The sequence below is a fragment of the Pinus tabuliformis genome, chromosome 9 (assembly GCF_031772625.1).
Source record: "Pinus tabuliformis cultivar Carrire ecotype Pingquan chromosome 9, CPIR1, whole genome shotgun sequence".
In the NCBI taxonomy this organism is placed as follows: Eukaryota; Viridiplantae; Streptophyta; class Pinopsida; order Pinales; family Pinaceae; genus Pinus; species Pinus tabuliformis.
In genome coordinates, this window is record NC_142307.1 from 1,570,423,890 (window position 1) to 1,570,436,554 (window position 12,665).

At 32.4% G+C, this 12,665-nt stretch overlaps 1 protein-coding gene across 1 annotated transcript; it reads left to right on the top strand.

Annotated features, from left to right (window-relative positions):
• The first annotated feature begins 1,442 nt into the window (after positions 1-1,442).
• Positions 1,443-5,417, top strand: LOC149154644 (benzyl alcohol O-benzoyltransferase-like). The gene is made up of 2 exons (XM_089443939.1): positions 1,443-2,020; positions 4,451-5,417. Exons 1-2 carry the CDS (start codon positions 1,469-1,471, stop codon positions 5,309-5,311), a joined length of 1,413 nt encoding a protein of 470 aa, XP_089300065.1. The 5' UTR covers positions 1,443-1,468; the 3' UTR covers positions 5,312-5,417.
• Positions 5,418-12,665: the final 7,248 nt, after the last annotated feature.

Consider the following 12,665-nt stretch of genomic DNA (forward strand, 5'->3'; position numbering starts at 1 on the left):
TCTTTCTCTCCAAGTCATCATGTTGTAAGTTGAGATTGATTGTTCCTCTTTAAAATACATTATAGTTAATGGTTTTGACCAAGATACTCACTTTTCAAGAATTGCTCGGCATGATTTATAAAATCTTTGAAATTACATAAATAACAATTGTAAATATATGCACCAAATCATTGGTTAGTTTGACCATAAAATTGAACATAATTGAATATGTTTAATATTTCTAAAGCAATATAAAATATATACATCTATCATGTTCCTTGCTTAAGGCATTGTTTATGATTGAATTAAAATTTAAAAATTTCCTAAATATTGTACAAAATTTATAGTAACAAAATTTGCTTTTATATTCATAATAAAAAATTGGCAAAAAATTTATATAATACATTATTTAAATGATAGATAAAAATTAATATCAAACCTCATGTAATATAAAACATGCACATCTATCATGTTACTTGGTTGAACCATCATTTATGGTCGAATTAAAATTAGAAAATTTCCTAAACATCACACAAAATTTAGTACTAAAAATTTCTTTTATATTCATAATAAAAGATTAACAAAAACTTATATAATACATTATCTGAACAATGAATAACAACTAATATTAAATCTCATTTAATATATATAAAAAATTAACAAAAACTCATATAATACATTATGTAAATGATAATAAAAATTAACATATACATCATGCAGTATAAAACATGTACATCTATCATGTTACTTGATTGAGCCATCATTTATGGTCTTAAAATTAAAAATTTCCCAAACATCACACAAAATTTAACCAATAATTACTTTTATATCTCTAATAAAAATTTAACAAAAACTCATATAAAATATTATTTAAATGATGAAAAAATTTAATATCAAACCTTATCTCAAAAACAATTTAAGAAAAAAATATATCATAAAAACTTTGTTTCCCAATAAAGAATAACTGTCAAATTTATACCCAAATTTAATAGCATCTCTTTTGATCACCTTGATTGTCAGACTTACAAAAATGAGATCAAAATCCACATGGTCAAAATCTACATAGTGATTAGAGGGCAATCAATATTTTTGGAGCTGCTCTATTAATGCCCCAAAGTAGTATATGCCAACCCTTATTTTGTACTTTCCAAAATCTAATAGTTGACATATAAGATACTGATCCAAAATCTAAGAGTTACATATACAGCAGCATATGCTATAACTCCAGAAATATCCAAAAATTCCAGAATTTACATATACAGTGAAGAGTATTAATAAAGCTATAACTGCAAAAATATTGATAGCAACTATTAAAGCTGCCCATATAAATAACAATGTACAAACCATTAATTAATTTACTATTTAACTCTGTATGATAACTAAATGATTACAACCAATGCAACCATTTATAAATTAGTGCTCCTGAGATCACCATAACACGCTACTGCTGTCTGAGATCTCTAGCCATCTCTGCAACTGTTGTGTTTAGATGGCGGTTGTGGGAATGGGATTGGTTTGGGCGGTGGCCAGACAAGCGGGGCCGCCAGCTCCGCTTCCGCCGCTTCCTCGTCTCCTCAAGGAGTCTCCCCGCAATTTCACAATCACTAGACGGCCACCTCTCCTGGTTACGCCCAACCGGCCGACTCCCACCCAGCCTCTTTATCTTACCAACTTGGACGATTCATTTTCATCAAGAGTTTATGTCGATTCACTCTTGTTTTATCCACCAGTACGCCCTGAAATCTCCATGAATAGTAATGGCAAGAATGATCAGGATCCAGTCGAAGTTATTGGAGAGGCTCTGGCCAAGATTCTGGTGGATTACTATCCATTTGCTGGCAGATTAAGAAATGCCCATAAAGGTAAAGGTAAGCTTATCATTGACTGCACCGGTGAAGGGGTTCTCTTTGTAGAGGCCGACGCAGATGTTTCCTTGGAAGACTTGGGAGATCTGTCTCCACCTATTCCTCGTGCTCTTGAGTTTATAAATAACGCTCCAGCGTCATATTCCCTCATAAACTCTCCACTTCTTTTGTGTCAGGTTTGTATTTGTGGTTTTGATTTTGTTTAGGGTTTAAAATATTCTTAAAATCTACGATTATAAGGATTTTCCCGTTAATGCATTTATATTTGCACTAAATTCGTTTGTTTTTTAATTAAATAAAATTATATATATATGTTTTTTAATTAAATAAAATTATATATAGAATATATATATATATATATATAATTTGATATATGAAATTTTGTGGGATTGAATAACACGCAAGAATATTATTGAAAAATTACTAGTATATTCTTGTGGGTTGAACAATCTGCAAGAATAACCTTAAAAAAATACAAGTACTAATAATTGCAAGTCCATAAGCTGTGATAATTTGTTTAGTATCATAGAGATCGATTTTTTTTAATTGACAAATTGGCAAAAATAAATAAATATAAATTTGTGGTGCTTTGATTTTTTAGTTATCTTTACCTATGTGAATATTAAAATTCTTTTTTCCTTTGGTTTATGAATTAGAATATCAAAAATAATTTTCTTCTTTGTGATGATTTGATTTTTTTAGTTATTTTTACCTCTGTGAATATTGAAATACATTTTTTCTTTGGTTTATGAATTAGAATATCAAAAATAATTTTTTCTTCGGGCTGATTTGATTTTTTTGATTTTTTGTTATCTTTACCTTTGTGAATATTAAAATACATTTTTCCTATAGTTTATGAATTAAAATATCAAAAATAATTTTCTACAAACATTACAAAAAATGCTTGAAAAAGCTACAATTGTAAAACTCCTCCACATTTTCTTGCAAAACATTGTTTTTTAAAGATAGCAATTAACACGTGACCGTCTACTATGAAACAATGGGATTTGATTAGCCAATTCCATTTTTAATGGAGAACCATAAAAATTGTTAATTTGTTGATTTCAATTTTGTTTGAATACATTTAAATTTGGTTACTATAAATGACCTTAATATTATTCAGGTTTATGAGAATTTATTTAATACTTAAAACATAAATTTTTGGTATATGGAAATTATTGGAAGCTATTTTTAATATTACAATCTTAATTTTTACATTTTTAGTTTTGAAATTTTGTTATGATATTATTAATTTTTATTATTATTTAATATTAATAATTTTTATAGATTATGTTTCTCAATAATTTTAGAGAAAAAATGTCTATACATTTTTTCTCTAGAGACATATTCTACAATCCCATATGATGTGTAAGGGTATAGGTCCATCATCAAATATAAATCAAAATAAAAAATTTAAAAATTTAAATAACTATACAAAACATTTAAATAATGTGAGCCCATGATTTTTTTTTAAATAACAATATAAATACACAATTAAAAATCCATCCGCCTGTAAACTTTCTTTTTGGTGTGTAGAATTTGAAGAAAGGTTTGCACCTCAAGGATTTGATTCCTTTGGATATAGAAAGAAAGAAAGAAATTATTTTAACGTCCAGGACGCTAAAGATAACCTATGGGACATATTGCTTCTTCATCCGCTTGATGTATTACCTATGAGACAGATTGCGTTTCATTTGCTCGATGTATTCAACGCTTTTTCTGTGAAGCTTCAAAATAAATGCTCCAAACTTCTCGACAAACCCCTTTCTAAATAGATTATCCCAAGTTCCGTGTTGTCTTTGAAGGCCTCACATTCTAAAATGAAATGTTTTTCTGTTTCCACTTTTACCGAAGAACAAAAAATGCATACTCTTTCTTCCCACACTTCCTTTTGCCTTTTCTAGCGCCCTATTTCACAACGGAGTTGATGAGAATTAGTCCTAAACTGAGCAATAAGAATTTTGGCTCTCCAAGAGATATTGGCCTCTATGTATGCTTTTGGTTGATGACTGTGATTAAGATTAAACACTTCACTACTAGCGCCTTATCCCAAGTACATTTGTGGAACTTTTCCATAACAATTTGTGGAACTTTTCCATAACAAAAGCTATTATCTCTTCGCTGTCTATGGGACATGGGACACCCGTTCAAGCAAATACCCCATTTACTAAACCATTTGTTATTTTGTTGCATCCAAGTTTTTTTGCTCTTGCACAATCTATCATTAAAGACAATTTTAGGCCATCTACCCTCTTCCATTTGCTCATTTTTTTTTAAATACCTTATGACTCGCACCATAGCATTTGCTTCAATAGGAGCAGTTCTTGTTTCACTTAACAAAATAGCATAAAAAACTACACTTTTAATCTTAAATTTGTTTATAATCAAAAGCTTCTTAACTTTCTCAATTTGATAAATAGAGAAATCAATTTTGAAAATATCCTAATTTTTCTTTTCCATTCCAAAATTTTCATTTTTTTATAATATATACTCCCAAATATTTCTCCAATGGGATTTTAGAGAGTTAAATATTTTCGTATTGATTCCTTAAACTTTGGTAACCATGGTTGAATCTTTGGTAACTTTTATGTTTGAATCTTTCACAGGTAACGCGTCTAAAATGTGGTGGCTTCGTATTAGGTTTGCATTTCAGCCATTGCATCGCTGATGGCGCTGGAATCGCCCAGTTTGTGATGGGTCTGAGTGAAATAGCCAGAGGAGCAGCAACACCCACGGTTACTCCCGTTTGGAAAAGAGAAATCCTTCGACCCAGAGCGCAGCCTACCGTGAAATCCCCTGCTATCGGCCGTTTATATTATGATTTCGTAGACAAATATCAAAAATCGGTGGTGCCAGTGCGTGCAGGAGAGGGAATGAGCTCAAAATGGTTATATTTTGGTCCAGAAGAAATTGGAGCTTTGAAACGGCAGGCAAAGGAGGTGAGGCACTGCACCACATTCGAAGTAATAGCGGGTTGCTTGTGGCAATCGAGAGTAAAGGCTCTCAATATCCCTGCCCACCAAGACTCAGCATTATTGTTTTCTGTGAACGCCCGTTCTCGATTTCGACCGCGTCTTCCCACGGGGTACTATGGAAATGTAGTAGCATGCGGCCACGCTATAGCAAGAGCCGGAGATCTGATTGACCAGCCATTGTCTTTCGCTGTGAAATTGATTAACGGAGGCAAGAAAATGGTGGACGAAGAATACGTGCGATCCATGGTTGATTTGGCGGAGCTGAATGGGCGTCCACTCAGCCCACCGCGCGGTTGTTACATCATTTCGGATGTTTCCGATCTTGTAGTGGCTGGCGCAAATGCCAACTTCGGGTGGGGAAAAGCAGTGTATGTGTGTCCCGCTTCTTCCCCGGTACCCAACCTTTCGTCTTTGATGAGGGCCTCAAAGAACGACTGTGAAGGAATCAGAGTACCTGTTTGTTTGGGAGTTGTCTATAATGCGACTTTTTGAAGATTCCGGTGACGGAATCCGGCGAAGAAATTGAGGTCAAATCTTGATTTCTTGCAGTTAAAATGGTTTTTTAACTGCATATTTGGATTCAGCACCCTGAAAAACCCCTGGGACGCTTTCATTGTGCAGAAACTCCATTAATTTAACACAAAAGCTACCTTGATTTATGGAGTTGCAGCTTTTCTTAACTTATGGAAACCAACTGCAGTAGTTTCCTTAAGTTAAGAAAATCAACTGCAATTACTAAATTAATAATTGGGAGCTACTAAAGTGGTCCATTACTTTGATCTCATATCTACCTTGATTTGTGGTTTTTCTAACACATAGCATTTAGAAGCTTGATGGAAGCTTAGCTATATGTTCATCTGTTTGGTCCCCAAGCTCCTATCTCAACCCCCTTCAGTTCTACACCATCTAGCTGAGATAGCAGAGCTCGGAAGTGCCTTCAGAATTTTGTGTTCTTTTGCTTGGACAGAAGCTGGAGTGCTGAAAGAGAAGCTTGTGGACTGTGGCCTGCATCAATACATCACCGATGGCTGGAGGTAACTCGTATCCCTGGGCAATAAGGTTTAATGATTCTTTGAGTTTATTCCGCATGCAGAATCATTGTTAAAAATGTAGAATATCTAACATTTGGTATCAGAGCCACCTTTACCTCTGCCTTGCTGTGTGTTGGCTAAAATATTGAGTGGTTTCGACCCAGTGCGTTGAAATGATGTGGTTCAATTCATTTGAGCATTTTGTTGGTCGTAATTTCTTGGATTTTCCTTTTAAGATCAGCCACTCCAAACACGCCGCAAATCCCCTGTAATAAAATCGGTTGGTGTGGATTTGTTTGTCTATTCCCCGTAGATTGAACCAAGGACGAGCTGGTCAAGGTGTACTGGCTTACCCAATATATGTTTCTGCACTGCTGCATCGTGATGTTTGACCTAGTTTTCAGTTTCAGTTTTGGAACTTCAGTTTTCTTCGCAAAGAACGGGATTAATACACTGCAATAACTCTGTATTTTCAAAATCTTTCACTTGAAAGCCGATCCTCGTCCTCTCCGAACGACACAGAAATTTCTCTTGAATTTATTCCCACAGTTTGCAGTAGAGTCGTTTTGCTGGTGATTGCGGTCTTTTTCCACTGTAAATTTTGGGTTTATATTGACCGTTTCAGCCACAACTAAAACCCTAAACCCAAATGGTCGTCTTCAGGGCTCATATGGCTTACCTGCTTGCGTTTTGGTTATGATAATCTTTACTGCTTCTTTTTGTTGTGATTTAGAAGTGAACTTATTTCGATCTATAAATTTCGGCAAGTCAAGAAAGCAAGCCGTATGACTTATTACGGCAAAGTCTATTAAGATTATATTTATGGATTCATATTATGCGTTTCATATATTGTGCGTTTCATATATATTGTGTGTTTCAATGAATATATATGTGCGTTTAAGATTATTATGGATTCATATTAAAAATATATTTATGGATCCATAAATCCAAATCTCATAAGTACCTGCACAATTATATGACGGAGGTGTATTAGGTACGATCGATAGCGCTTGTACGTGCAAAGAGTTTAATTTTGAAATAAATACCTTCCGTGTCCTTGTCTTGAGATCAAACATAAAGATAGCAGCGCCCATATTTCTAATACCCATTATAGCTTGGAGCGATTCCCTGCAGAAAGGAACATCAGCTCTTAATATCTGTTGCTACAGCAGAACAGCCATTACCAGAGCGTTGTTTTGCATTGAGTGTTCGGCATCCTCTTATGGTTGCTGGGACTGCCGATAGGAATCTTATAATTTTGGGGCTGCAGCAATTAATATTTAAAATTAAATTAAAATTTCATCTGAGCTTCTGGTGATAATGCATTGAGTTTGAAATAGGAGTAATTTATCATATATGCACTGTTTCTTCCAGAAATGATAATGTGTAGAAGCGTTATTAAATTTTATATGTAAGAAGCAGCCTGAATCTCTTGTGCGGTATTGGTGAATCTGCTTGAGTTGAATTCTTATTTGAGGATTAATATTTCTCGTTTTTGACTGAGTAGAACATCACCTCATTTATCATATATCTTGTAAGGTATTGGTCGAATGGAGTGGTTTTGAAAACTTTTGGAAATATAGTATTTTGTAGTACTGAACCACATTTTTCATGGCATAACTTTTTTTTTTTTTTTTTGAAAGACATTGTTGAGCTACATGCGAAGAAACTAAACGATGCATCATGAATCTAAGAGTTTAGGGCATGTGAGATATGCGCTTCAATGCGTTGTTGAAATTTAAGTTTATATTTGAAGTTTATAAAATATATTTGAGGGAAGTAAAGCCAAACGTGCTAGTTAGTGATTCAGAGTTATTTTTGCATGGTGGAAGCCGCATTGAAAAGACTGTGGCATCAGTCCATCCTAGCGTGAATACGCATATACCATTAACTCAGGTTCTTGGCATCTGCAATCACATTCATTTTTAGGATCATTTTATGTTATTTGATAATTTTGGGTGGAGGTAACAAACCATATAATATGGTTATATCATATACCATGCCACGTATTTGTTTAACGTTGGATTTTGTTTATACCACATGGTATTACCCTTTGATTATATACCATAACGGTTTATATGTATGTTAAAGTTTGTTATGGTATATGTTATTTTTATTTATATAGTTAATTTGGATAAACTATATAAAATCAACAATGCAAAATGCAAAGTAAATTGATTATATTACATTGAACTTACATTTTTGAACATTTGTAATTAAAGAGAAATAAGAAATGGTTTATTTCTCATTTGGGCATTCAGTTCGCATGAAGTTCAGATTAAGCATTGTTGGAGAATTATTACAGTTATATGGAGTTTATTAAAATGTCATTTTGACTTACTCCTTTCAGTAAACATTATTTTTCTCTCTGGTTAAGTTTTGTTTATGAAACAAAATTAATGTCTAGTGATCCATGTAATTTTAATTAATTAGAGAGTAGCCACAGCATCTTTAATTAAATAAAATTATATATTGATTGGCAAGATCACATAAAGATTATTTAGACATTAAATTGTAATTAATTACACTGAATATAATAAATTTTATCCCACAGGAATTTTTATTATATTTATGTGATTAATTAGGATAAAATTTCATAACCTACCCACAGGAGTTATGAATTAATAAGTTTTATCATAAAGTTGTATTAGAATCTGCTTGAAATGAAAATTTAGCCCACAGGCAATTTTCATGTCATTTGATTCAATTCTTTTTAGCATGTTTTACATTGGTAAAACATGAAAGTTCATAAAAGTTTTATTGAATCTGCTTGAATTGAAAATTTAGCCCACAGGCAATTTTCATGTCATTTGATTCAATTCTTTTTAGCATGTTTTACATTGGTAAAACATGAAAGTTCATAAAAGTTTTACTGAATCTGCTTGAATTGAAAATTTAGCCCACAGGCAATTTTCATGTCATTTGATTCAATTCTTTTTAGCATGTTTTACATTGGTAAAACATGAAAGTTCATAAAGATTTATTGAATCTGTTTGAATTGAAAATTTAGCCCACAGGCAATTTTCATGTCATTTGATTCAATTCTTTTTAGCATGTTTTACATTGGTAAAACATGAAAGTTTATTAAGCCTCAATATAAGCATGTGATTCTTTATTTTGATGCAGTAGTACAACCTGCAAATTTCTCTGAAATTCGTTCTGACATTCCCGAACTTGAGGAAGTAATCTCGTTTGTTTGTTGTGAATCTGATATGGTTAATGTTAAAATTAACACATGGTGGATTGATTCTGGATCAACAATTCACATTTCGAATTCCTTGCAAAGGTTTGCAAAACCAAAGGAAGCCAGTGGGAAGTGAGCAAAGCATCTTATCAGGAAAAAAGATGGGCTCGCATGTGGAAGCTATAGGAACATGTTATTTAACTTTAAGTAGTGGTTTTGTTTTGGAGTTAGAAAAGACCTGTTATGTTCCAAGTTTTCTAGAAACTTGATCTCAGTTTCAAGGCTTGTACCTTTTGGATATTCCTTAAACTTTTCAGAAAAATCTTTCAGTCTATCCTATAAATCTGATTATGTTGGGAATGGTATTTTGTCTAATGGTCTTTACTGCATTAATTTACAAAACAATGTCACATATGATTCAATGCATGTTCACACTGGTACTAAAAGATGATGATTAATAACACTTCTTCATTAATGATTGATAACACTTCTTCATGAATAACACATCTTCATTGATTCCCCTCTAGTCATGGTGAGAAATTGGTTTGCAAGCTCAAGAAGTCATTGTATGGTTTAAAACAAGCATCCCGCCAATGGTATTTGAAATTCCATAGTGTAATTTCTTCTTTTGGTTTTGTAGAAAACATTATGGATCAATGTATATACCTGAAGGTTAGTGGGAGTAAAATTTGTTTTCTTGTTTTATATGTGGATGACCTTTTGCTAGCAACCAATGATAAGGGTTTGCTACATGAGGTGAAACAATTCCTCTCTAAAAATTTTGATATGAAGGATATAGGTGAGGCATCTTATGTCATTGGCATTAAGATCCATAGAGACAGATTTCGAGGCATCTTGGGTCTGTCCCAGGAAACCTATATTAATAAAAAATTTAGAGAGATTTCAAATGAAGGATTGTTCACCAAGTGTAGCTCCCATTGTGAAGGGTGATAGGTTCAATTTGAACCAATGCCCGAAGAACGACTTAGAAAGGGAACAAATGAAGAACATTCCATATGCTTCTGCTGTCGGAAGCCTAATGTAGGAATGTTGGGACGATGTCAGAATGATCCAGGTTTAGACCACTGGAGAACTGCAAAGAAAGTAATGAGGTACCTTCATGGGACCAAAGACTACATGCTTATGTATATCCTGTTTGAGGCTGCTTTACATGGTGTATGGCCTAAGAATTTCATTTCTGGGCTTAGAATTATGGATTCTATATCTAAGCCATTGAGAATATATTGTGATAATTCAGCTGCTGGTTTTATGGCTAAAAAAGTGGGAGTCGAAATAAACACATCGACATTAAGTTTTTAGCTATAAGGGAACGTGTTAAAGAAAATAAAGTGGTCATTGAGCACGTCAGCACTGAGTTAATGATCAATGATCCTTTGATTAAGGGCATGCCACAGTTAATTTCAAGGATCATGTATTGAATATGGGACTTGGTTCCATTATGCAGTTTTTTCATTGTATGGACAATGTTAATGAAATTCTTAATTATTGTGATGTTTTTTCTCATATTATGTGCACCTTAAGTTGATTTGAGAAAATTCATTTAAGAAGGACCAAGAATAAACATAGGGTTTATTTATTAAGAAATTGTTGCCACATAAATTATAATAAGAATAAATGCATAGTAATACATGGAAGGTAATACTCGTCATTAGAGGACTTATCGCCATGATTCATGTACCTATTACTTAATACAGATTATCAATGGTTTTTAAGTTGAGACATTAAGTTTGGAAGTATGGACCAAGTGGGAGAATGTTAAGCTCCATTAATTTAACACAAAAGCTACCTTGATTTATGGAGTTGCAGTTTTTCTTAACTTATGGAAACCAACTGCAGTAGTTTCCTTAAGTTAAGAAAATCAACTGCAATTACTAAATTAATAATTGGGAGCTACTAAAGTGGTCCATTACTTTGATCTCATCTCTACCTTGATTTGTGGTTTTTCTAACACATAGCATTTAGAAGCTTGATGGAAGCTTAGCTATATGTTCATCTGTTTGGTCCCCAAGCTCCTATCTCAACCCCCTTCAGTTCTACACCATCTAGCTGAGATAGCAGAGCTCGGAAATGCCTTCAGAATTTTGTGTTCTTTTGCTTGGACAGAAGCTGGAGTGTTGAAAGAGAAGCTTGTGGACTGTGGCCTGCATCAATACATCACCGATGGCTGGAGGTAACTCGTATCCCTGGGCAATAAGGTTTAATGATTCTTTGAGTTTATTCCGCATGCAGAATCATTGTTAAAAATGTAGAATATCTAACAAAACTAGCTATCAAACTTGCGATTCCAATAATTCCTGCCAGATTTCGACCGGAAAAATCCGCCGGAAAGGCTTTCAAAAAGTCGCGTTATAGACAACTGCGTTTGTTTACCGTCGGAGGCTATGAAAATATTTGAAGAAAACATTTATACACTAATCAACGGCGGACTTCGTACCTAGGACATAGATTCGTTGGTGCAGAAACAGTGTAAGTTACTTTTTCTTATACGAAAATTCGTCATTTTTAGGATTAAGTAGAGGTCAGATTGCTGTTAGTGGTAATGTATAAGTAATTATTTTATTAAGAAGTGCTGCAGCGTATTTAGGTTAGTGGTAATGTATAAGTAATTATTTTATTAAGAAGTTTAAATAAGTGTGTTTTTAGATATAATGCTTTAGAAAAAATTGTATAAAAAATTATGATTTGTATTGGTCATGTTAAATTTAACCATGGTTAATAGATAAATGGAATTTTATTGTTTTGTTTTTAATAATTTGAGATACGAAATTGATAATTAATTGTTTGTTTAAGCACAAAAACTTGCATAAATTTGAGTGGGTAGTTAAAATCTTTTGGTAAGTATATTTATTTATGTCTTATTCCTATTCATTTTTTTATGCAAAAACTTAAATTATAGTGGGAATCAAGTGAGTATGAGATAATTTTAAGGATTTTATTTTTGGATGGTTTTATGCCAAGCTTAAGAAAAAAAAAATCATTGTACACAAATGTATAAAAATCATGTATGAATATTGCAACCATAAAATATGTGATGTACCTATCTACATAACATTATATTGTGCAAAGGTTGCAATAAGATCTTCAAGTTATGGTCCCATTAAATGTTTGGAAAATGATTTTTTTAATAGTATTGAAAAATAATTATTTATTTTTTCAAAATTAAGCATTATAAGTTATATTGGTCAATGCTAAATTAATAGTGGTCAATACACAAATCCAACGCTAGAGTCATTTTGACAAGAGCTAATAACAAAAATCTTATTAAAATATATCTTAAATATTTTAATTTTCTATTTTAAATTTATATATTATAAATGCATTCACATAAGTGACATTTTAAAGGCATTCAAATAAGTGACTTGTTTTATAATATATAATTTTATTGCTTAAAAGATAAATTTAAATATTTTATTGTTTAGTATTTTTTGGTGGGGAATAAGTTACTTGTTTTATAAGATATAATTTTATTGCTTAAAAGATAAATTTAAATATTTCATTGTTTAGTATTTTTTTGGTGGGGGTGTTGTGAGGAGATTTTCAAAACAATATGGAAGAGATTTTGTAATGAAATGTTAAATAGATTTTATTTATTTATTAAAAAGATATAATG

Excerpts from the sequence above, each read along its gene's own strand:
- LOC149154644 (XM_089443939.1), top strand. The coding sequence starts at position 1,469 with ATGGCGGTTGTGGGAATGGGATTGGTTTGGGCGGTGGCCAGACAAGCG. Across the intron at positions 2,021-4,450 it reads CTCCACTTCTTTTGTGTCAG|GTAACGCGTCTAAAATGTGG; the intron begins GTTTGTATTTGT and ends AATCTTTCACAG.